Raw genomic sequence first — 27,427 nt, 5'->3', positions numbered from 1 at the left:
TTACTGAATTTGTTTTGAACATTACATGAATCAGAGTACTACGTTTTAATACACTTTATCAAAAAGCCTGAATATTTTGAAGTCTCTTTGATATTAATTAAAGGAGCTTCAAGACATTCAGGCTATTTGATAATTGTATAAAAGTGTATTACTTATAGTCTATGATTCATGTAATGTCCCAAACATATTCAATAAAACATTAATTGATATTTACAAGTACAACAATCAGCAATGTACTTACAAAGTTTAATTGATATTTACAAGTACAACAATCAGCAATGTACTTACAAAGTAATGCAAAATTTTTTGTGTTTAATATCCTTTCAACTCCATTCCCATTTAAATGGAGAAGTACACAGCATGCATCCTTCATAGATATCAATTTTAGAGAACTAGAGGCCCCTAACTCTGCAGACTGGCAAAATAGAGATGGCCTAACAATTAAATGACATGGATTTTACAAACAATATCACAAAACTATGGCCACTTCTATTTCTTTTAGAATGAAGAGCATAAAGAAGTAATAAATTTTAATAATATAATCAAGAAAACATGTTGCCAGCTCTGCAATCTGTTCTAGCATCAATATACAATACACAGTACTCTGAATTTTGAATAAATAAATACAATGGCCAAAAGAATTTTGAATTCTGGATAAACAAATACAATGGAAAAAAAATCTAACAGCAATCCCATGCATATTCCTTACAATACAAAACTGTAATTATCAACAACGGAAGAGTAGAACAGCTTTACATCAAAATTTAACTACTTTGACTTTTTTTGGACTGGCAATGACATCCCACGAAGCATCTGCTGGTTCTTCAATATCCAAAGCCTCAACAGCATTTTTATCTATGCGATTCAACCTGATGTTTGATTCTTCATACTTCACCTACAAAGAACAATATTTCAAAATATATGGCTTGTTACTTAATTCTAGAAAATGTAGCCTGTTATGGCATTAAACTTTATCTTTGACATGTCATAATTTAAGGAAGCTTAGCTTATCACTCAAACACTGGCCACTTACTAAAATACAATTGACCAAATACTGGGAGTAAACCTATTATATTCTGTAAAAGTCTTCCATATATTTTAAGATTCAGCAGTATATGAAAGACTAAGCACAACACCTATCTATCCATCTACATCTCTTAGAGCATTAGAGACAAACACAAATGAACATAAAATTGAAGTGCCATGGTTTCATAGGGGAGAATTACTGAGAAAAAATTTTGAACAGAAAGAAGACAGTCATACATAGAGTAAAAGTTAAATTATCTGGATGATGCGTTTTGCAAGGACGTTGATATGAAGCTCGAGCCACCAGAAAACATTTTAAAGACGGAAATTGCATGAGCTCAAAGAAGAGAAAAAAGAAAACTTTAATTCCATAACATTAAGCTAAGATACATTAGAAGCAGAAGTGCAACATACACTTGTATGCCAGTGAAACATGGTCCTACAAAGAGAAAACATGAAGTGCAAGCAGTATGCATGGATTTCCAAAGAAAAATAGGTAAGGTTCAGATAACTGATGACGTGAAAGATTTGGAAATAAGAAGGATACAATATTCTAAAGGAGACTTATTGACATAGTGAGTGCAGTGATGCACATGAACATGTAAGGAGAGTGACCGTGTATAAGGACTATACGAAAGTATCTTTATGAAATTATAAGAAATTGAATAAGCACACCAAAGAACAGGTAAAGGAAGACAGAAAACACATGCAAGAAGGAAAGAATTATGGGGCAGTCAGAGGAAATTTGTAAAGAATGCCATCTTGTAATACAGTAAAGGCAGCCTACTCGTTGACAGAAAATACAGAAAACAGAATTACAGCAAATTGGCAAGAGTACTAACCTGTTTATCTGGACAATCTTTTGCAAAATGTTCAACTGATCCACATCCTCTACAGGCTCCTCCATTGGGATAAAGACCCCGAGGATTGTCAGGACATTCTCGGGATATGTGGCCAACCTCTCCACAAATGAAGCAAGTTGCATAGGAATATTCTGCCCCTTTCCGTTTAAGAGAGCAATTTTGAGATACATGCTCTGTTGATCCACACTGATGGAAAAAAATTCAGTTAAAGAGTTTTCAGTAAGTTTACATCGAAATGAGGATACAAAAAGTCATAATGAATAAGTTTTGAAAGAAAATAACCCACCAAGAAACATTATGACTGTAGATGCTAAAATCAAAAGAAAATCATTAAAATTTCAGCAGCTGTACAATGATCCCATCCACAGTCCCACAGTAACTAAAATGCTGTGACTGTAACGTATTTCTTGCATTTATTTATTAATTCATAATTACCCAAGTGGTTCCAACAATGTTGTATGGTTGCGAGGACAATGTGTGGTGTGAGGTGGTTTGATCGAGTAAGTAATGTAAGGGTAAGAGAGATGTGTGGAAATAAAAAAAGCGTGGTTGAGAGAGCAGAAGAGGGTGTTTTGAAATGGTTTGGGCACATGGAGAGAATGACTGAGGAAAGATTGACCAAGAGGATATATGTGTCGGAGGTGGAGGGAACGAGGAGAAGTGGGAGACCAAATTGGAGGTGGAAAGATGGAGTGAAAAAGATTTTGTGTGATCGGGGCCTGAACATGCAGGAGGGTGAAAGGCAGGCAAGGAATAGAGTGAATTGGATCAATGTGGTATACCAGGGTTGACGTGCTGTCAGTGGATTGAATCAGGGCATGTGAAGCGTCTGGGGTAAACCATGGAAAGTTGTGTGGGGCCTGGATGTGGAAAGGGAGCTGTGGTTTCGGGCATTATTGCATGACAGCTAGAGACTGAGTGTGAACAAATGGGGCCTTTGTTGTCTTTTCCTAGTGTTACCTCGCACACATGAGGGGGGAGGGGGATGGTATTCCATGTGTGGTGAGGTGGCGATGGGAATGAATAAAGGCAGACAGTGTAAATTGTGTGCATGGGTATATATGTATGTGTCTGTGTGTGTATATATATGTGTACATTGAGATGTATAGGTATGTATATTTGCATGTGTGGACATGTATGTATGTACATTGTGTATGGGGGTGGGTTGGGCCATTTCTTTCGTCTGTTTCCTTGCGCTACCTCGCAAACGCAGGAGACAGCGACAAAGCAAAATAAATAAATATAAATAATTACCCAAGCACCAATTTCTATGAAATCCTGGTGTTACCAATGTCCTTTCTAAAGACTCCTACAGTTCAAGGCTGCACTATTTCCAGTAGTGGGGTAATGTACACTCCTATGGAGTGAGAATCTCTTTGATGAGACTGTATTCCCAATGATACAGCTGTGCCAAGGGTGATTTTTCACTCATGGTGTTACCTGAAGCAAGCACAGTCCAGTAAAAACTATTCCCTTCATTCTAAATAATCAAAATGGCAGCAAATGACATGCAAAATATACAGTACCACTTAATTTCACCCATAGTTTCATCTTACACCTTCAAACACAAATGAATTATAGTAGTTAATTCTAAACATGTTATCATTCAGAAAGGTTAACATGGAAAGAGACTTTGTATGACATGAAAATGCTACCATGTTCTGACATAAATTCCAATGGCAATCAACAATTAATAAAGACATGGATGAAGGCAAGTAAGTATGAATGAATATGTACATGTGTATATAAGTATATGTCTGTGTATGTACACACCTCGACACTGCATTATGCGAAAGAGGGCTAACACATAATCCCATGACCACTTCCAGCTCGCTATCCCTAGCAGTCATAGCACTGAATTATTTTTGTTTGTAAAGCATCAGGCAGCAATGAGAAGGGCAGAGCTACTAGCATGCCCAGGAAAACAACTGCAAATTGCCTTTTATCACCAGTAGGAAGCTGATAAATGTTGATGGTCTATCCAAGTTTGTCCCCTTCTGATACCCTATTGCAGAAGGTTTTCATGCTCTCTAGCCACAATTGGGAAGCGAAAGGACTTGACAAAAGAGCAAATAGCTTCAATTCTTAGTGAGTACAAGGCATACAAGCCAGTAAGGGAAATATTGAAGACGGAGCTAATGCCCAATCAATTCATGTGTGGACAAAATATTTCACAACAGTGGAGGTAAGGCAATACCAGCACACATGAGAAGACCTGGGAAGATGGAAAGACTTCACCATGCACACTAACCAACCTGAAACATCAGCTAGAAGCTAATCTATGTTTGTCAGCATGAGAATTAAAAGGAAAAACCCAAGACTGACTAGTGAAGTGTCAGTAAAGATTGTTCATTAACGCATCCACGACAACCTACACTTCAGCTGCCATCAAACCCGGAAGAAGCACCTCCTCACCCTTATGCAAAGGCAGCCTAGGGTTGCATTTGCCACGACATACCTTCAGTGGGATAAGACCAAATGGAAATGGAAGCACATGCTATGGAGCAAAGAAGCCACGTTTTCTGTGACTAAGAACTGAATTAGCATGTTTATCGGCACCCCGGGAGTGACCCCTCTCAATCCTAAGTACACTTTCAGTAGTGTTAAATACCCTGATTCTCTCATGGTTTGGGGTTGTTTATGGAATTGTTAACTTTGTCATACTGCCCAGACATCACACCATGAATCAGCACTCATACTGCCCAGACATCACACCATGAATCAGCACAACTACCTCCAGCTACTGATGAACTATTTACCAGACTGTAATCATAAGTGCCATGCAGACATGTTCATGCAGGACGGCGCTCCTTGCCAGACAGCAAAATCTGTGAAGCAGTGGCTTACTGACTTTGGAATCAACTTAATCAATGACTGGCCTAGAAAGAGCCCAGATATTAATCTGATAGACAGCTTGTGGAGCATCATTAGGCCCCGAATTTCAGAGAAGGATACTAGCAGTGTTCCCAAGATTGAGGTGGCCATTTGTGAAGAGTGGCATAATCTGTACCCACAGCTTCTCAAGAATGTCTCAAGAATGTAGTAAAATGTATAAAGAGGAAAAGGAAACAAATCATCTATTAACACTGTATGCAAATATAACTTTATCTTTATCCACTGGCTCCCTGTGCATAATGCAGTGTCAAGGTGTGTATATGTATGTATATATGTTGACATGTATGTGTATGTATATGTGCATGTATGTATGTTTATGCATATATATGAGTAAATTAGTGGATGAGCCATTCTTTGTCCGTTTCCTGGCGATATACCTTGCTGATGTGGAAAACGGTGATCAAGTATAATGAAAAAAATAATAATAATGGAAAAGATTTATTTCTACATTAGAAGGGATTCTTTGGAAAGTAAAAATTTCATATTACCTTAAAATAATGAAAACATAACTACTGATAGCTATCTAAACTTGTCTCCACCTTTGTATTGCTGCATTACATTTATCCATAATTTCTCACAAACTTGCTCCAGTCCTGTAAATGGACCAGACAAAAAAGGTTTATATACAAGAGGAACTCAAAATACATGGATCAGTGTTCTAAATCTAGCAATTCAAAACCATAAAAAAATAAAGTAATTACACCAATGATTATCTAAGTATGTTCTGCCAAGGACCTACACATATAACAACAAATTACACAAAACAATTCTCCATAATCAGATAAGATATGAGCCCAAAGTTCCTTTTAAGAGTCCACTGATCCAATCAAAATCTTTCTTGCTCTCTTTCATACTTAATCACCATTTCCCATATCAGCAAGGTAGAGGCAGGAATAAATAAAGAAAGGCACATCCATTCTCCAGCTGTCATGTGTACTGCACTGAAACTACATCACTCTATCCACAATCAGGATCCACAGACCTTTCAATGGTTTACCCCAGATGCTTCACATGCCCTAGTTCAGTCCACTGACAGCAAGATGACCCCTGTATACCACAGCATCTCAATTTGCTCTAACCCATACACGATTTTCACCCTCTTGCATCTTCAGGCACAATCACTCAATCTTTTTCACTCCATCCTTCCATCTCCAATTTGGTCTCCCTCATTTCTTTGCTCTCTCCACTTTTGACACATACACACTCTTTGTCAACCTTTAGCTAACTCATTCCCTCCTAATGTCCAAATCATTTCAGCTCTCTCAACCACACTTTTTTTCATTACCAAACCTCTATCTTACCTTTCCATTACTTACTTAATCAAACCACCTCACACCACATATTGTCCTTCAACATTTCATTTCCAACACACCCGCCTTCCTCTGCAGTCTTATCTATAGCCCATTCCTGCTTTCCCAGATAATGATCTTTCCACACAGTCTTCAGTGCTCCCAAAACCACCCCCTCACTCACTCTATGACTCACTAACACCTTACATTGTCCTTAAACATTTCATCTGACACCCTCCTCCACACATTCTCACCTATAGTCCACAACCAGCACCCATACATGTGGTAGTTATATCCCAGCTAATTCTTCTGCCAGCTGTCCATATGCATTATAAGCAGATACACACCATTGAACTTAATGGTGACAAAAATATAACACCAATACAGGGAAACCTCATGGGTACTTACAATATAACAAATAGTTGTCTGTCCTTCATTAGCATCGACCAATTCAGGACAATCAGAAACCATATGACCTGGTTTGCGACACTTAAGGCATACAAGTTTCCTTTCATTTTTCAATATACGTTCTTCTAACCGCCGTTCCTTTTGCATTATTTTCTTCAGCTCTTCTTCAGAAACACCTTCTGATATAAATCTCTCTGTAATGCAACAATATATGATTTATTACAAAGAAATGGTCACATATTTGCCTAAAAGAATGCATAATCACTGATAACTTTATAACTTTTGAAAAGATCTAAGTATTAGTGTGAAAACAGGCACAAAACTTATTTAATGACTGAAGAAAGGATTTGGCTATAAAATCCTTCCCTTATATAAGCCCAACCCAGATACACTATATAATATCTTTTCAGTACTTTACTGCTTTATAGTCAAAGAAGGTGTTTATAAAGCACAAAAAAAACATTCCACGACCATAAGCCGAGTCCTTCAAGCATCTGAAAGAGCACTTTCTTAAAGGGCTTTAACGCCCACTGCTTTATTTCCCTGCCAAAAAATAACAATAGCAAAGCCAGCTGACTGACATTCACAGAGAAGTAAAAACCATACAGCAACACAACCAGAACTATGATGTCATGGTGCAATTGTGAGGTGACATCATGCAACTTTCCATCATTATCACTCACGAACCACTGTGTAGTTTATGCCTTGGCATCTTAGTATCAAGATCCAAGAAATGGTCATGTGGGAATTAAAGGAAAAACTGGGATGTGAAAACAAATGTAGGGCTAATCTAATTAACCCTTAAGAGATGAACCTCAACATCAGAAGGCTCTGTCTAAATTTTTCTTCCTGAACCTAATGCTAAAAAGGGCACAGCAGAAAATGCTAAGGTGTAAAGTTACTCATAAAACCAACAGACTATGAAAGATAAAAACAAACTCCAGAAGCTTTCATTTAGACAAAGAACTGGAAACTACAGATTTAAATGAAAGTAGGCCTCAACACATTTACAGAGTTATCCATTTCACTTTTATGATAATATGCAAGAGAAAAACTCTAACCCCAATGATTCAGTTACTGTAGTTTTCTAATTCTTTCAGAAAAGTCTGAAAGATTATCTAATACATCAAAGTCTCTCAGTGGAAGGGCAAACAAAAAGTAAAACATATTGAGAGATATCCATACTTCTAAGAAAAACCCACAGAAAAATGAGTGTGTGAGTAGGTAGCAAGAAAGGTGAGTGGATGATTCCAAGTGAGGATGGGTCTGCAGTAAGGTATATGTGGTGTCATCATGGTTATTTAACAAGTTTATGGATATGGTGGTGAGAAAGGTAAAGTCAAGGATCTTGGAGAGATGGGCGAGTATGCAGTCTGTGTGTGTGTGTACGTATGTGTGTTTGGGGGAGGATGAGAAGTGAGTCAGTTGTTGTTTGTTGACGAGACAGCACTGATGACAGATATGAGTAACAAACTGCTGGTTTGGGAGACTGAGTGAAAGAAGTAAGTTTAGAGTACACGCGAATAAAAGCAAGGTTATTAAGTTTAGCAGGGCAGTTGGGGTGCACGTTTACCAAAAAAAAATCATTACTTTTTGCTCATACATTTATAAATATCATCACGGAGACATTTGTAAATTATATAAATTTTTAGAGAATAAAGGCAAAATACCATACACACACACAAATATGGATTTGTATGTAACATATGATACAGGTGATAGAGATGCTCGGTGGAAAGTATCAAGAGTATATAGTGTGGGAGAAAAGTTCCTAGAAGCAGTGAAAATATTTTATCAAGGATGTAAGGCATGTGTACGAGTAGGAAGAGAGGAAAGCGAATGGTTCCCAGTGAGTGTCGGTTTGTGGCAGGGGTGCATGATGTCTCCATGGTTCTTTAATTTGTTTATGGATGGGTTATTAGGGAGGTGAATGCAAGAGTTTTGGAGAGAGGGGCAAGTATGCAGTCTGTTGCGGATGAGAGGGCTTGGGAAGTGAGTCAGTTGTTGTTCGCTGATGATATTCACTGATGATACAGTGCTGGTGGCTGATTCAGGCGAGAAACTGCAGAAGTTGGTGGCTGAGTTTGGTAAAGTGTTTGAAAGAAGAAAGCTTAGAGTAAATGTGAATAAGAGCAAGGTTATTAGGTTCAGTAGGGTTGAGGGACAAGTTAATAATTGAAAGGTAAGTTTGAATAAAGAAAAACTGGAGGAAGTGAATATATTTATTTATTCATTTATTTTGCTTTGTCGCTGTCTCCCGCGTTAGCAAGGTAGCGCAAGGAAACAGACAAAAGAAATGGCCCAACCACCCACATACACATGTATATACATACACGTCCACACACGCAAATATACATACCTATACATCTCAATGTACACATATATATACACACACAGACATATACATATATACACATGTACATCATGTACATAATTCATACTGTCTGCCTTTATTTATTCCCATCGCCACCTCGCCACACATGGAATAACAACCCCCTCCCCCCTCATGTGTGCCAGGTAGTGCTAGGAAAAGACAACAAAGGCCACACTCGTTCACACTCAGTCTCTAGCTGTCATGTAATAATGCACCGAAACCACAGCTCCCTTTCCACATCCAGGCCCCACAGAACTTTCCATGGTTTACCCCAGATGCTTCACATGCCCTGGTTCAATCCATTGACAGCACGTCGACCCCGGTATACCACATCGTTCCAATTCACTCTATTCCTTGCACACCTTTCACCCTCCTGGATGTTCAGGCCCCGATTACTCAAAATCTTTTTCACTCCATCCTTCCACCTCCAATTTGGTCTCCCACTTCTCCTTGTGAAATGTTTTAGATTTTTAGATATCTGGAAGTGGATTTAGCCGAGGATGAAACCATGGAAGCGGAAGTGAGTCACAGGGTGGGGGAGGGGGCGAAGGTTCTGGAAGGTTTGAAGAATGTGTGCATGATGTCTCCATGGTTCTTTAATTTGTTTATGGATGGGTTATTAGGGAGGTGAATGCAAGAGTTTTGGAGAGAGGGGCAAGTATGCAGTCTGTTGCGGATGAGAGGGCTTGGGAAGTGAGTCAGTTGTTGTTCGCTGACGATATTCACTGACGATACAGTGCTGGTGGCTGATTCAGGCGAGAAACTGCAGAAGTTGGTGACTGAGTTTGGTAAAGTGTTTGAAAGAAGAAAGCTTAGAGTAAATGTGAATAAGAGCAAGGTTATTAGGTTCAGTAGGGTTGAGGGACAAGTCAATAACTGAAAGGTAAGTTTGAATAAAGAAAAACTGGAGGAAGTGAATATATTCATTTATTCATTTATTTTGCTCTGTCGCTGTCTCCCGCGTTAGCGAGGCAGCGCAAGGAAATAGACGAAAGAAATGGCCCAACCCACCCCCATACACATGTATATACATACACGTCCACACACGCAAATATACATACCTATACATCACAATGTACACATATATATACACACACAGACATATACATATATACACATGTACATAATTCATACTGTCTGCCTTTATTTATTCCCATCGCCACCTCGCCACACATGGAATAACAACCCCCTCCCCCCTCATGTGTGCCAGGTAGTGCTAGGAAAAGACAACAAAGGCCCCATTCGTTCACACAGTCTCTCGCTGTCACGTAATAATGCACCGAAACCACAGCTCCCTTTCCACATCCAGGCCCCACAGAACTTTCCATGGTTTACCCCAGACACTTCACATGCCCTGGTTCAATCCATTGACAGCACGTCGACCCCGGTATACCACATCGTTCCAATTCACTCTATTCCTTGCAAGCCTTTCACCCTCCTAGATGTTCAGGCCTCGATCACTCAAAATCTTTTTCACTCAATCCTTCCACCTCCAATTTGGTCTCCCACTTCTCCTTGTGAAATGTTTTAGATATCTGGGAGTGGATTTAGCAGAGGATGAAACCATGGATGCGGAAGTGAGTCACAGGGTGGGGTGGGGTGGTAGGGGGTGGGGCGAAGGTTCTGGAAGGGTTGAAGAATGTGTGGGAGGCGAGAACGTTATCTACAAGAACAATATATACTCTATTGGATCTAAGATAAAGTACCCTAGAACTTTCATTGATAAATCTCTTAAGATAGCAAAGAAATGGTTTTATGGAGTTGAGCCCAAACCTCCAATTGACATCAAGAATCTATTAGTTCTCCCTTTTGATAATAATTTTACTTTACTTCCCATGTTGCTTAAATCCTTTAATGTAAATGTTGCCTTCAGCAACAATAATACTATTAAGAATATCTTAATCAGAAGCTTACCAGAAAATTCTCCTGGATGCATCTATAAAGTGCCATGTACAAATTGTGATAAGTTTTATGTTGGGCAGACTGGTAAGGATCTATCTGTTAGACTTAAGCAGCTTAAATATAGCATAAGAACAGGATAAGAATCAGATGCCTTGTTAATCACATTAAAAACTATGATCATTGTATTGATTGGAGTAATGCCATCTCAGTTATTAACTCTAACTCCAGTACCACGAGAATTATCATTGAATCTTCTATTATTAAATACACAAAGAATTATAACCTAAATATTAGTGAAGGTCTACACAAATTGGATAACTTTATTGTTGATAAAATTTGTAAACATAATAAGTTTATGATATGCTTGTTGCCCGTCTTGGACAATCACTTGTATACAAAATGGCGTCCTAGCTAGGTCTCTTCATTGTATATCAACTAATTGTTATATTTCTTTCTTGTATCTCACCTGATGATATGATTACTACACAAAAGTGCACTTGGGAACTTACTGTCTTTCATTTTCCCCATGGACTCATAGGGGTGGCGATGGGAATTAATAAAGGCAGCAAGTATGAGTTATGTACATCTGTATATATGTATATGTCTGTGTACGTATATATATGTATACGCTGAAATGTAGAGGCATGTATAAGAGCGTGTGTGGACGTGTACGTATATACATGTGTATGTGGGTGGGTTGGGCCCATTCTTTCATCTGTTTCCTTGTGCTACCTCGTTAATGCAAGAGATAGCAACAAAGTACAATAAAATATAATACAATATATATTATATATATATATATATATATATATATATATATATATATATATATATATATATATGATGTGGGAGGCAAGTTGTTAGAAGCAGTGAAAAGTTTTTATCGAGGATGTAAGGCATGTGTACATGTAGGAAGAGAGGAAAGTGATTGGTTCTCAGTGAATGTAGGTTTGCGGCAGGGGTGTGTGATGTCTCCATGGTTGTTTAATTTGTTTATGGATGGGGTTGTTAGGGAGGTGAATGCAAGAGTTTTGGAAAGAGGGGCAAGTATGAAGTCTGTTGGGGATGAGAGAGCTTGGGAAGTGAGTCAGTTGTTGTTCGCTGATGATACAGCGCTGGTGGCTGATTCATGTGAGAAACTGCAGAAGCTGGTGACTGAGTTTGATAAAGTGTGTGAAAGAAGAAAGTTAAGAGTAAATGTGAATAAGAGCAAGGTTATTAGGTACAGTAGGGTTGAGGGTCAAGTCAATTGGGAGGTGAGTTTGAATGGAGAAAAACTGAAGGAAGTGAAGTGTTTTAGATATCTGGGAGTGGATCTGGCAGCGGATGGAACCATGGAAGCAGAAGTGGATCACAGGGTGTGGGAGGGGGCGAAAATTCTGGGAGCCTTGAAGAATGTGTGGAAGTCGAGAACATTATCTCGGAAAGCAAAAATGGGTATGTTTGAAGGAATAGTGGTTCCAACAATGTTGTATGGTTGCGAGGCGTGGGCTATGGATAGAGTTGTGCACAGGAGGATGGATGTGCTGGAAATGAGATGTTTGAGGACAATGTGTGGTGTGAGGTGGTTTAATCGAGTAAGTAACATAAGGGTAAGAGAGATGTGTGGAAATAAAAGGAGCGTGGTTGAGAGAGCAGAAGAGGGTGTTTTGAAATGGTTCGGGCACATGGAGAGAATGAGTAAGGAAAGATTGACCAAGAGAATATATGTGTCGGAGGTGGAGGGAACGAGGAGAAGAGAGAGACCAAATTGGAGGTGGAAAGATGGAGTGAAAAAGATTTTGTGTGATCAGGGCCTGAACATGCAGGAGGGTGAAAGGAGGGCAAGGAATAGAGTGAATTGGAGCGATGTGGTATACCGGGGTTGACGTGCTGTCAGTGGATTGAATCAAGGCATGTGAAGCGTCTGGGGTAAACCATGGAAAGCTGTGTAGGTATGTATATTTGCGTGTGTGGACGTATGTATATACATGTGTATGGGGGTGGGTTGGGCCATTTCTTTCGTCTGTTTCCTTGCGCTGCCTCGCAAACGCGGGAGACAGCGACAAAGCAAAAAAAAAAAAAAAAAAAAAAAAAAAATATATATATATATATATATATATATATATATATATATATATATATATATATATATATATATATATATTTTTGGTCGAGGTGGTGTGCAAAGTGAGAGGGTTAGGGAAAATGATTTGGTAAAGAGAGATGAGGTAATAAAAGCTTTGCAGAAGATGAAAGCCGGCAAGGCAGCAGGTTTGGATGGTATTGCAGTGGAATCTATTAAAAAAGGGGGTGACTGTATTGTTGACTGGTTGGTAAGGTTATTTAATGTATGTATGACTCATGGTGAGGTGCCTGAGGATTGGCGGAATGCGTGCATAGTGCCATTGTACAAAGGCAAAGGGGATAAAAGTGATTGCTCAAATTACAGAGGTATAAGTTTGTTGAGTATTCCTGGTAAATTATACGGGAGGGTATTGATTGAGAAGGTGAAGGCATGTACAGAGCATCAGATTGGGGAAGAGCAGTGTGGTTTCAGAAGTGGTAGAGGATGTGTGGATCAGGTGTTTGCTTTGAAGAATGTATGTGAGAAATACTTAGAAAAGCAAATGGATTTGTATGTAGCATTTATGGATCTGGAGAAGGCATATGATAGAGTTGATAGAGATGCTCTGTGGAAGGTATTAAGAATATATGGTGTGGGAGGAAAGTTGTTAGAAGCAGTGAAAAGTTTTTATCGAGGATGTAAGGCATGTGTACGTGTAGGAAGAGAGGAAAGTGATTGGTTCTCAGTGAATGTAGGTTTGCGGCAGGGGTGTGTGATGTCTCCATGGTTGTTTAATTTGTTTATGGATGGGGTTGTTAGGGAGGTGAATGCAAGAGTTCTGGAAAGAGGGGCAAGTATGAAGTCTGTTGTGGATGAGAGAGCTTGGGAAGTGAGTCAGTTGTTGTTCACTGATGATACTGCGCTGGTGGCTGATTCATGTGAGAAACTGCAGAAGCTGGTGACTGAGTTTGGTAAAGTGTGTGAAAGAAGAAAGTTAAGAGTAAATGTGAATAAGAGCAAGGTTATTAGGTACAGTAGGGTTGAGGGTCAAATCAATTGGGAGGTAAGTTTGAATGGAGAAAAACTGGAGGAAGTAAAGTGTTTTAGATATCTGGGAGTGGATTTGGCAGCGGATGGAACCATGGAAGCGGAAGTGAATCATAGGGTGGGGGAGGGGGCGAAAATCCTGGGAGCCTTGAAGAATGTGTGGAAGTCGAGAACATTATCTTGGAAAGCAAAAATGGGTATGTTTGAAGGAATAGTGGTTCCAACAATGTTGTATGGTTGCGAGGCGTGGGCAATGGATAGAGTTGTGCGCAGGAGGGTGGATGTGCTGGAAATGAGATGTTTGAGGACAATGTGTGGTGTGAGGTGTTTTGATCGAGTAAGTAATGTAAGGGTAAGAGAGATGTGTGGAAATAAAAAGAGCGTGGTTGAGAGAGCAGAAGAGGGTGTTTTGAAATGGTTTGGGCACATGGAGAGAATGAGTGAGGAAAGATTGACCAAGAGGATATATGTGTCGGAGGTGGAGGGAACGAGAAGTGGGAGACCAAATTGGAGGTGGAAAGATGGAGTGAAAAAGATTTTGAGTGATCGGGGCCTGAACATGCAAGAGGGTGAAAGGAGGGCAAGGAATAGAGTGAATTGGATCGATGTGGTATACCGGGGTTGACGTGCTGTCAGTGGATTGAATCAGGGCATGTGAAGCGTCTGGGGTAAACCATGGAAAGTTGTGTGGGGCCTGATTGTGGAAAGGGAGCTGTGGTTTCAGGCATTATTGCATGACAGCTAGAGACTGAGTGTGAACGAATGGGGCCTTTGTTGTCTTTTCCTAGCGCTACCTTACACACGAGGGGGGAGGGGGATGGTATTCCATGTGTGGCGAGGTGGCGATGGGAATGAATAACGGCAGACAGTGTGAATTGTGTGCATGAGTATATATGTATGTGTCTGTGTGTGTATATATATGTGTACATTGAGATGTATAGGTATGTATATTTTCGTGTGTGGACGTGTATATATATACATGTGTATGGGGGGTGGGTTGGGCCATTTCTTTCGTCTGTTTCCTTGCGCTACCTCGCAAACGCAGGAGACAGCGACAAAGCAAAATAAATGAATAAATAAATATATATATGACTCATGGTGAGGTGCCTGAGGATTGACGGAATGCCTACATAGTGCCATTGTACAAAGGCAAAGGGGACAAAGGTGAGTGCTCAAATTACAGAGGTATAAGTTTGTTGAGTATTCCTGGGAAATTATATGGGAGGGTATTGAGTGAGAGGGTGAAGGCATGTACAGAGCATCAGACTGGGGAAGAGCAGTGTGGTTTCAGAAGTGTTAGAGGATGTGTGGATCAGGTGTTTGCTTTGAAGAATGTATGTGAGAAATACTTAGAAAAGCAAATGTATTTGTATGTAGCATTTATGGATCTGGAGAAGGCATAAGATAGAGTTGATAGAGATGCTCTGTGGAAGGTATTAAGAATATATGGTGTGGGAGGCAAGTTGTTAGAAGCAGTGAAAAGTTTTTATCAAGGATGTAAGGCATCTGTACGTGTAGGAAGAGAGGAAAGTGATTGGTTCTCAGTGAATGTAAGTTTGCAGCAGGGGTGTGTGATGTCTCCATGGTTGTTTAATTTGTTTATGGATGGGATTGTTAGGGAGGTGAATGCAAGAGTTTTGGAAAGAGGTGCAAGTATGCAGTCTGTTGTGGATGAGAGAGCGTGGGAAGTGAGTCAGTTGTTGTTCACTGATGATACAGCACTGGGAGCGTTGAAGAGTGCGTGGAAGTCAAGAACATTATCTCGGAAAGTAAAAATGGCTATGTTTGAAGGAATAGTGGTTCCAACAATGTTGTATGGTTGTGAGGCGTGGGCTACGGATAGAGTTGTGCGCAGGAGGATGGATGTGCTGGAAATGAGATGTTTGAGGACAATATGTGGTGTGAGGTGGTTTGATCGAGTAAGTAATAATAGGGTAAGAGAGATGTGTGGTAATAAAAAAGAGTGTGGTTGAGAGAGCAGAAGAGGGTGTTTTGAAATGGTTCGGTCACATGGAGAGAATGAGTGAGGAAAGATTGACAAAGAGGATATATGTGTCAGAGGTGGAGGGAACGAGGAGAAGTGGGAGACCAAATTGGAGGTGGAAAGATGGAGTGAAAAAGATTTTGAGTGATCGGGGCCTGAACATGCAGGAGGATGAAAGCATGCAAGGAACAGAGTGAATTAGAACGATGTGGTATATCGGGGCCGACGTGCTGTCAATGGATTGAACCAGGGCATGTGAAGCGTCTGGGGTAAATCATGGAAAGTTCTGTGGGGCCTGGATGTGGAAAGGGAGCTGTGGTTTCAGTGCATTATAACATGACTGCTAGAGACTGAGTGTGAACGAATGGGGCCTTTGTTGTCTTTTCCGAGCACTACCTCGCACACATGAGGGGGGAGGGGGTTGTTATTACATGTGTGGCGATGTGAATGAATAAAGGCAGACAGTATGAATTATGTACACGTGTATATATGTATGTGTCTGTGTGTGTATATACATGTATACGTTGAGATGTATAGGTATGTATATTTGCGTGTATGGACATGTATGTATATACATGTGTATGTGGGTGGGTTGGGCCATTCTTTCGTCTGTTTCCTTGTGCTACCTCGCTAATGCGGGAGACAGCAACAAAGCAAAATAAATAAATAATAATAATGATAATAATAATAATAGTAATAATAATAATAATAATAATAATAATAATAATAACAATAATATGAACACCATTTAATTACAAAAAACTGAGGTGCATAGCTCAATTCTAATCACATAACCAGAGTTTTATTTAAATTACACACCTAAACCATGAAGTCCAAAAAAATGACACTAACCTTTAAGTCTATTCAGTCGATCCGCTGATTCCTTCTTGACCCAAAAACCATCAAATCTGGCCACTTCAGAGTCATGAGATTTTGGGCTGCTGTAGTTTTTCACAGGCAAATGCTCTATATTTCCTCCTCTCCTCATGGTGTTTTGTGCTCCAGGCCATTTGCCCTCTCTTTTCAATCTGAGCTTTGCTAGTTTCATAGTTAGCTGTCGATGCTCAAACCGCTTCTCCTTCTTCATGATTCGCTGGAGGGTTATCTGTTCCCCTCTTGTCAACTCTTCTGCACTGCTTGTGCCTGCTCTTGCAGCATATATGCATTGCAGTTTCTCTGCTTTCACAGCATTAAGTCTTTCAACCATTTCCCGCCTTACCCAGATGCCTTCATACTGTGTCATCATGTCATTTTCCTCAAAATCACAAAATTGAGTCTTTTTCTTCCTCTGAAAATCACCTCTAAAGGTTTCAGAATTTTTCTTGGGCCTGATTTCTCCATTCCTGTTCAAGGTGGATCTTCTATCTTTTGACTTGTCCATACTAAAATCTTTGAGCTGAACATGAATATTTCCTCCATCATCAAAAATATAGTGTACTTTACTCTGAATATCTTTTTTCCCCTCATTTTCTTCATCATCAAAAATATGGTGTACTTTACTCTGAATATCTTTTTTTCCCTCATTTTCTTCACCATCAAAAATAAGGTGTACTTTACTCTGCATATCTTTTTTTCCCTCATTAGAAGCACCATTATCACTCACCATCTCTTGTCTTTTCCCACTAAATTCTTTTTTCTCAAACATTTCATAAACTTTACTCTTTACATGATCACTTTTACCCTTATTTTCCTTAGATTTTTTTCCTTGCTTGTTAACTTCAGTAAGGTCTTTGGTCACATTCTTAGCCTCTATAGCATTCTCGTCATTTACTAAGCCTTTTTGTTCATATATCAGTTCATCTCTAAGATCCTTGTGAGCTTTTCTCTTTGCTTTCATCATTTTTCTCATTACCTGCAAAGGATTAGGGCACATTTATTTTTCTCAAACTTTTACCCAACTCATCAAATTTATTCATAACACTATTCAAACTGCTAAGTAACAAGTAACACTATCACATAACCATATATTATTTTTTTTTATTATACATTGTCACTGAGAGGGTGAAGGCATGTACAGAGCATCAGATTGGGGAAGAGCAGTGTGCTTTCAGAAGTGGTAGAGGATGTGTGGATCAGGTGTTTGCTTTGAAGAATGCATGCGAGAAATACTTGGAAAAACAAATGGATTTGTATGTAGCATTTATGGATCTGGAGAAGGCATATGATAGAGTTGATAGAGATGCTCTGTGGAAGGTATTAAGAATATATGGTGTGGGAGGCAAGTTGTTAGAAGCAGTGAAAAGTTTTTATCGAGGATGTAAGGCATGTGTACGTGTAGGAAGAGAGGAAAGTGATTGGTTCTCAGTGAATGTAGGTTAGCGGCAGGGGTGTGTGATGTCTCCATGGTTGTTTAATTTGTTTATGGATGGGGTTGTTTGGGAGGTGAATGCAAGAGTTTTGGAAAGAGGGGCAAGTATGAAGTCTGTTGTGGATGAGAGAGCTTGGGAAGTGAGTCAGTTGTTGTTCGCTGATGATACAGCGCTGGTGGCTGATTCATGTGAGAAACTGCAGAAGCTGGTGACTGAGTTTGGTAAAGTGCGTGAAAGAAGAAAGTTAAGAGTAAATGTGAATAAGAGCAAGGTTATTAGGTACAGTAGGGTTGAGGGTCAAGTCAATTGGGAGGTAAGTTTGAATGGAGAAAAACTGGAGGAAGTAAAGTGTTTTAGATATCTGGGAGTGGATCTGGCAGCGGATGGAACCATGGAAGCAGAAGTGAATCATATGGTGGGGGAGGGGGCGAAAATTCTGGGGGCCTTGAAGAATGTGTGGAAGTCGAGAACATTATCTCGGAAAGCAAAAATGGGTATGTTTGAAGGAATAGTGGTTCCAACAATGTTGTATGGTTGCAAGGCGTGGGCTATGGATAGAGTTGTGCGCAGGAGGATGGATGTGCTGGAAATGAGATGTTTGAGGACAATGTGTGGTGTGAGGTGGTTTGATCGAGTGAGTAACGTAAGGGTAAGAGAGATGTGTGGAAATAAAAAGAGCGTGGTTGAGAGAGCAGAAGAGGGTGTTTTGAAGTGGTTTGGGCACATGGAGAGAATGAGTGAGGAAAGATTGACCAAGAGGATATATGTGTCGGAGGTGGAGGGAACGAGGAGAAGAGGGAGACCAAATTGGAGGTGGAAAGATGGAGTGAAAAAGATTTTGTGTGATCGGGGCCTGAACATGCAGGAGGGTGAAAGGAGGGCAAGGAATAGAGTGAATTGGAGCGATGTGGTATACCGGGGTTGACGTGCTGTCAGTGGATTGAATCAAGGCATGTGAAGCGTCTGGGGTAAACCATGGAAAGCTGTGTAGGTATGTATATTTGAGTGTGTGGACGTATGTATATACATGTGTATGGGGGGGGGGGGGCCATTTCTTTCGTCTGTTTCCTTGCGCTACCTCGCAAACGCGGGAGACAGCGACAAAGTATAATAAAAAAAAAATAATATATATATATATATATATATATATATATATGGAGGGATGTCTGATCATTATCTTGTGGAGGCCAAGGTGAAGACCTGCACGGGCCCTCAGAAAAGAAGAGTGAATAATCGTTATCATTATTATAATAATTATCATTACTAATATTATCATCCCTGTGGAAAAAGAATACTGCCCCATATCTCATGCATATCAAAAAACCAACTGTGGGGTGGGAGCTTTACAGGAGCTGGAAATCCTCTCCTGTATTACTATGTATTACTTTCAAACAATGGAAACAGAGGAAAGAGCCAGGCATGGATTTTTACTCTATGGATCAATCATCTGTTCCTATCACTAACTCACTCATGCTCTGAAAATAAGAAACATGTATGATAGAAAGAAAATTATAATTATCATTTTCATCCATACTATCATTAATATCTATATAGCTATCAATATCATCATTCTTATCACTATCATGTATCTTCAGTACAGGGGAAAAAGTATTACCCACACATTTTCTACCCTTGTATTGGCCAAACATGGAATTTTCCTAAGGATCCAAAATCTTTTCCTGGTGTTATCTCACTACGGTGGGAAACAACAAGAGGCAATATGATAATCACACACCAGCACGCATTTTTACGGGGTTCTTGCGACTCTGAAGCTGCAATCCACACAAGAAAGGCACTGACAGTTACCCAGAATCTGACAATGATACTGACAGTAAACGGAAGACTGACTTACCCGGACACTAATGATAACATTGACAGTCGCTTGGAGACTGACAATCAACAAATGACCAACAGTCACCAATACTGACAGTCATCCAGAGACTGATGATAACAAGGACAGTCATCAATGCTGACTTTTACCCAGAAACTAACAATGAAACTGAATCACCATTACTGAAAATCAAGAGAACACCAGGAGTCACCAGGAAAATGACAATGACAAGAACAGTCACCCAAAAACTGGCAACGATGGCCAACAGAGTCTGAAAATGAGATGGACAGTCATCTGGAAACTAATGACAAAACAAAGTCATCAACATTGAAAATGAAGAGGACGCAAAAAATTACCAGGAGACTGATGGCGATACTGACAATCACCTACAGACTAATGAAGACATTTGACAGACTCCTACACAATGTCACTCGGCATCTGATAATGACACCAACAGTCATATGAAGCCCCATAACACACTATATGTAATCACAAACACTTAACAAAACTGACAGTAAATGACACTGACAGTCACCAACACAATGTAACCTGGCAACTGACAATGACACTGACAGTCACCCAGAAAGTGATGACAAAACTAACAGTAACTAACAATGACACACACCTGAAGACTAACAACATCACTGACTATCAGTTTTGCTGTCAGTCTCCATGAGACTCGGTATCACTTTCATACTTCAAGTGACAGTCTTTGTCGGTGTTAGTCCCTCAGTGACAGTTAGCATCACCGACTCTCAGAGCTGTAATCACTTCTGGATGACTCTCAGTGCTGTAATCATTTCTGGATGACTCAGTGTCATCATGAATCTTACGATAATTGTCAGTGTCACTGTCAGTCTCTGGGTGACTGTCGATGTCATTAACAGTCCCTAGGAAACTGTCAGATAGACTGATAGACTGTCAATATTCACATGAGAAAGACAGACAACAAAAGGCCTGATTGGCTCATGACTGGGTTGCCCAGTAAAAAAAAAAAGTTTATTTTGTCAAGAAAATGTAATTCTGCTCAGCAGCTTTTTAAGCTATCACCAACTCCCAGTTGCTGTACATTATCCTTCCACTATCCCATTACCACTGTCATTCATAGTTTATTTCTACAGTTTTTCTCAGAGTATACCTGAATTTATATATTACTTGTCTAAACTTTTGAAGGCATTCATAGTCTTAGCATTCACTACGTCTGATAATAGCTTATTCCAATGCTCAACACACCTTTATGAAAAGAAGCTTTGAGTTTTATTCCATTTGTCCTGGTAACCATACTTTCTTGTATTGCAAGATGTTCGTGATTTACTTTATTGAGCCTGTTCAGAATTTTGAACATTTGGATTCAGTTGCCGCAGTCTTCATTCTTTAAGGGAGAAGAGATCCAATCATTTCAGCCTCTCTTCATATGCCAGACTTCTAAGGGATGGCATCAATTTTGTCATGCATCTTTGTACTTGGGTCTAATTTTTCCATGTCTTTTTATAGTCCAAAACTGGACTGCATATTCAAGGTGTGGTCTAACTATAGAATTATTAAGTGTGAGCATTGTTTCTGGTGTCTTGTAATCTTTGTTCCTAGCAATGAAATTTAACATTTGAATACGTTTTTACTCGCTACCTGACAATGTTTAGCGTACTTCAGTTGTTGCAAATGACAACTCCAAGATTCCTTTCTTTATTTACTTTAGTCAGAGAGTTTCTGAAATATTTGTAGTCGTAACGTATAATTTTGTCTCCAAAGTGCACTTTAGACTTGTCTACATTACACTCCATTTGCCATCTGTCTGACCACTCCGACAGTAAGTTAAAATCTCTGAATCATTTTGCAATCCCACCTGTTTACAGCTCTATCTCATAGTTTAGTATCATCAGCAAATTTGAAGATCTACGATACGAGACCAAGTTCTAAGTTATTAATATATATCATGAAGAGAATTGGACCAAAGACTGACCCCTGTGGCAGACCACTCATTACATCTAGCCAATCTGAGGTTTTACCAATTAATACTATATGCTGCTTTCTACCAGCACACAGTTCTTCACCGATTCTGCATGCTTTGAATATATGTAAAAGTCTCTTTTGAGGTACTTTATCTAAAGCCGTCTGGAAACCTAAATATACTACATCAGATGACACTTTTTTTTGTCCCAATTCTGATCTAAATATACTACATCAGATGACACTTTTTCTTGTCCCAATTCTGATAAACATTAAAAAATTCCAGCAAATTTGTTAGAAAGGATCTTCTATTACAGAAACAGTGTTGGTCATCCGATATAATTTTGTGATCTAGAAATGTGACAATTTCATTGTGTTATTTTTTCCTTCATTTTACCTAACAATGTTAGGCTAATTGAGCAATAGTTCAAGGCACACTTTTTTCATCCTTTTTATATAAGGAGTAACATTTGCTTGTTTCCAGTCAGTTGGCACTAACCTATCCAAACGAGATTTGTTGAATATTTTTGTTATGGGGTATATCAGCTGTCTTCTGACCTCTTTTATAATCTTAGAGCCTTTGGATTTGTTAGATTTCAATTGGTCCCAGTATTTACATAATTCAGAGCTCTTATTTTCCAACCTTCAACTCTTCTTCATAAGATCCTTGAAACATTTTCATTGGTTGTAGTATTCAAGATGTTTTTTCAATTGTGAATACAGATTCAAAGAAATAATTCAGTATGGTAGCCATTTCCATGTCTTCAGTAGTAATGTGTCATATTCACTTTGTAATGATCTAATTCCTTCTTTTACTCTACCTTTATCTTAAATATTATACTCTGTCTTATGACCTTCTTACACTCTCTTTGGATTTTGATTAATTCTTGGCAATTTTCATCAGTTCCCACTGGTCTGAATTTCTTGTATGTTTTCTTCTTTTGGAAAATTAGTCTTACTCTCCTATTCATCCATGTTATCTTCAGACACAGGTGACCATTGTAACAATATTACTTCATTCATTTTAGTTATGTTTACCTAAAGCTATGTTGTTTTGTTTCAATGCTTGAGTTTGGCCACAAGAGGTGCTTTCTTTTGTTGCAGGATTGGAGCAAGAATACAAGATGTAGAGGATTGTCTTCTCCTTGATTCATCCTGCCTGGTTATCATGAGCGGACAAAAGGCACAGCTACTGTAACAGCCTTCTGTCCTTGTTAGTTTCTGAGTGAATAGTAAAGTTGTTATCAGTCTCATGGTGACTCAGTGCTAGTGACTTTGTGCAACTGTCAGTCTCTGGGTGACTCAATGTCATCATCAATCTCCAGGTTAAGGTCAGTGTAATCATCAGTCTTTGGTGACGGTCAGTGTCATCTTCAGTCTCCAGGTGACCATTAATGATTTCGTCAGAATGTGTGCAACTGTCAGTATAGTTGTCAGTCTCTGGGAGACTTTCAGCGTAGTTGTCACTTTCGGAGTATGTGTCAGTCATCATCGATCTCTGGGTGACTGTCAGTGTCATCATCAGTCTCTGGGTGACTGTCAGCATCATCATCAGTGTTCATGTAACTGTATATGTCAGTGATTGTCAGTGTCATTGTCAATCTTCAGGTGACTGTCACTGTCAATCACTGATGCCTAAATGACTCTTTCTACAAAGACTGAAACTTATCACCAGCCATAATATTACCCTTTGTGGAAGACCATATTACTCTCTCTGTTGTACCATGGTCAGCCATCCTGCTCATCAATAACTTCAAAATTAAAACATTAATCTACTAAATCACAATCCCAACAACATAACCAAGAAAGAGAATGTGGTCTAGGTTTGTAATAATTTTCTGAATAAAATATATCAGAGAAACTACCGAGCAACAAGCCTTCTCACTACTGTGAACTCTGAGGATCAATCCAGTCTGGCAGACAAATGTTTTCTGAATACCAATGCCATCAAGGACTTCATCAAAATGGATGCAATTTTTCTTGAGTTGTGTCAGCTGCTAAGTACTGATTTGCAACTCTTAGAATTATCTGAAGCTCTTCAGTAGAGTTATCGCTATCGTAATAAGACCTGAACAAAAGCTGTGAGCTATTTGTATCACCAACCCAATGTCAGGATCATAAGTATATAAATGTGAGAAAGATAACTATATACAGAAAAACTTAATCATATGTTCCATAATCAACTGTAACCAGTATATCTCATATCTAAAAGAAAACAGATGAAATGTCATTTTGGATATGATTACCCTAACCAGCATTAAATGGAATTATCTCTCTCTCTCTCTCTCTCTCTCTCTCTCTCTCTCTCTCTCTCTCTCTCTCTCTCTCTCTCTCTAACCTCATACATGTTCTCTCCACAAAGTTCCTCAAGGGTAAGGACACAGCAAAGAATCTCCATTACAGGTGAATTACAATGACACTTCTTAGCCTTTAGCTCATCCTAAACAGGCCACTGGCACAATGTTTCCAGAGGCTCTAACCAGTGTTCCTATCAACAACTTTTACCTAATTGGCTATCAAATGTTCCAAACTACTACTTCTACCTAGTCCTCCTGACTAATGTTCCAACCAACTACCTCTACCTGAAGTTCCTAACTACTACTATTACTAATTATTGTTCCTACCATTTTGCCAAATGGCAGGGCTAGTGCAAAGCACAGGAAAATCTGGAGTTATGAAACATGAGTTGTGCAAATTAAGTGTTTTCAGGTGTTATATGTGACAAGAAGAGATTGCACTTTTCAGGAAAGAATGCCAGCAATCTACACAGTGGGTGGGAAGAAAGAAATGACAGCTACCTGGGTCATAGGAACGCAATTTGACAACCAGTGAAGTGCTGGCTCACTACACAGCCATCACTTATCTTCTCAATACCCAAGAGGGTTGTGCCCCCATAATATACTTCCCTGGTTGGTGCCAACATAAATACTACCTACCAAAAGGAATTACAGCCCTAAAAAAAATTCTGTGTCAGGAAAGACTTAGAAGATGCCATTTGGTTTTCAAGAATAAGAAAGATTTAGCTAGCCCACAAATTCTTTTAAGTTACTCCAGACATCTTTTTATGCTGTATCACAAAACTAATAATCAAAGAGTACTCACCTCTGTTTCATCAAGGCCAGCATCTTGCAGACATGCTTGAAGCTGGTCCAATTTTTCGACCATTTCCCTCTTGACCCACATATTCTTATATCGTGTCATGCGCTCATTTTCTTCATATGGAAGGTCAAACCAAGTCCTTTCTGTACCATCTCTGAAGACTTTTAATCGCTGACCCTCTGGATTAACAATATACCCTAGCTGTGCTTTATCAGAAAAATTTTCTTGATCTTCCTTCTTCTTCTTCTTCTTCTTCTTCTTCTTCTTCTTCTTCTTTTCTCCCTCACTTTTATCAGGGGCCTCCTCCACTACTTCACATTCCTCCTCAGTTTGCTCCTTCAACTCAATCGCACTTGTAAGACTCTCCTCCACCTGCTGTTTTATGTTTCTACCACCTTTCTTTCCAAGCATACTCATATTTTCATCAGGGTGATCTTTTTTCTTTTTTTTCTTTGACCTCTCTTCATCATCTCCAGTCTCAGCTTTTTCAATATGTTGTAAAACCAACTCAGACCATGGAGTTGGCTCTTCTAACTCACGTTTGTTGGAGCCCTTTGAACCAACAGCACGTGCAAAGCGAACCATTTTTCAAAACTAGTATCTGTAAGAGAAATAAAGTTAATTATCTTTCATCTCTAGACTAAAACTTCTATCTACCTACATTTTTGTAGGCTAAAAGCATATTGTCAAAAAAAAACCAAATTGATTGTGACATTCTCCACACCATCACTCTTTAAAGATCTCACAATAATACTCTCAACATATGCTAGGGAATTCTTCACATTGAACTAGCTATGATATAAATGCTGAGGCACCAAACATTTACCCCTGGCTATGATATAAATGTTGAGGCACCAAACATATACCCTATGTATAATAAATAAGCAATTACACGAAAAGTATGGAAAATACTGAAATATTGTGCACATAAGATGGATAGTTAAAATGCAGAAAAAGATACAGAAAACATATATGTTAACCACGATATGAGAATGAATGGCAATTGATTTCACAACGTTGAATTGGGTTGCAACACAAATCTGGGCCTAAAATTACGAATTTTCATTATGAACCTTTCAGCCCCCTCTATATGAAATCTTGGGGCTAGGAGGCAAATTCAGGGACTGATGGGTATTTATCTCATATCAAATGGTCAAAAGTACTGTAGATTTCTATGGAAAGTACTGTTTAGATTATTTGAAACTGCTTCAGTGTGACCTGTGACTGGTTGAGATGTAACTCTGAATATACTATTCTAAGGATCTTATAATTAGTATGATTATCACCACTGTTATCATTATGTAGTACAGTTCAATTAGTATAGTCAAAAAAGTACATAGCAAAACAGGACACTATGAATAAGTATACATTCTTTTTGTCCAGAAAAATAGACAAACGCCGAATATATGGGGGTGCAACACATACATCATATTCGTCAATATATAAATTGCAGCTCATGTTCATGGATTATTTCATGATATAATCAATATCGTCCACATACCTCCACAAAAAATGATATATGTACGTGCCTCTTCCCATGATAGCTTTACTTGTATATGCGAAACAGTGCATCAATTATATGTACAAAAAGCACCATAATGGTTTCTTTTTGACCAAAGTTCATAAAGAGAGGAAATATTCAACCTGCTAAAATGACTATGACAGACATCACATAAAGGACAAAGTAGCAACACGCGACACTCACACTCCTCAACACACGAGCTTAACCTTAATTCAACAAGTAGCCCACTCCAGCTTCCTGCTTCATTTTTCCAGGTCATATGACACTGGTCTTCATCTTATGAATAATCTACGATGCAGTCATCAGGTATAAACTTCCTACAAGAGTACATGTCATGAAAAGACACAGTTCAACTTAACATCTATGCGATATACATTCTGTTGCAGTCTGGCTTGCTGACAACTGTATTCTTTATATTACTCAGTGGATCACTTGTACCGTCAAAATCCTGAACTACACTAACCTCAGTGCTGGCGTATTCTACGCTATATATGAGTATTACAAGGAAATAAATGCTCATCCCCATTATTGTTTTAAGGAGTAGAGTCTTTTGACTCTAGGAATCCTACAGTTTCCTCCTCAATAAGATTACATATTATACTGGTGGTATCCCTGATTCAACAAGACATATAAATCATTTATGTCTTACTCCAACTGTATTCAAACATTTAACTTATCATATGCTGTCTGTCAAAACTGGATAATGTGGTTAACAAGGTTTCTCTAATAGCAGTGATGACCAAATCGCTGCATTAAACCCTCTTTATCCTTGTGTTTGAATGGAATGTCTGTATTTACTGCACAAAACAGCAAATTTATTAACAATGGATAAGCTATTTATCTCGTGCAGTCATAGGAAATCATGGGGATGATTTTTACTCCGC

General features: G+C 39.0%; 1 protein-coding gene across 1 annotated transcript in view; it reads right to left on the bottom strand.

Moving 5' to 3' along the window:
- Positions 1 to 27,427, bottom strand: part of LOC139756390 (uncharacterized) — a 70,351-nt gene that overhangs the window by 21,616 nt on the left and 21,308 nt on the right. Inside the window, exons 2-6 of the mRNA XM_071675792.1 lie at positions 25,025 to 25,622; positions 16,688 to 17,687; positions 6,482 to 6,675; positions 1,869 to 2,075; positions 773 to 895 (exon numbers count right to left, since the gene is read on the bottom strand). Of these exons, the coding sequence (XP_071531893.1) occupies positions 773 to 895; positions 1,869 to 2,075; positions 6,482 to 6,675; positions 16,688 to 17,687; positions 25,025 to 25,606 (2,106 nt within the window). The 5' untranslated portion in view covers positions 25,607 to 25,622. The remainder of the gene's footprint in view (positions 1 to 772; positions 896 to 1,868; positions 2,076 to 6,481; positions 6,676 to 16,687; positions 17,688 to 25,024; positions 25,623 to 27,427) is intronic.

Source organism: Panulirus ornatus, chromosome 21, assembly GCF_036320965.1.
Source record: "Panulirus ornatus isolate Po-2019 chromosome 21, ASM3632096v1, whole genome shotgun sequence".
NCBI lineage: Eukaryota > Metazoa > Arthropoda > Malacostraca > Decapoda > Palinuridae > Panulirus > Panulirus ornatus.
This window is presented reverse-complemented; position numbering and strand designations above follow the sequence as displayed.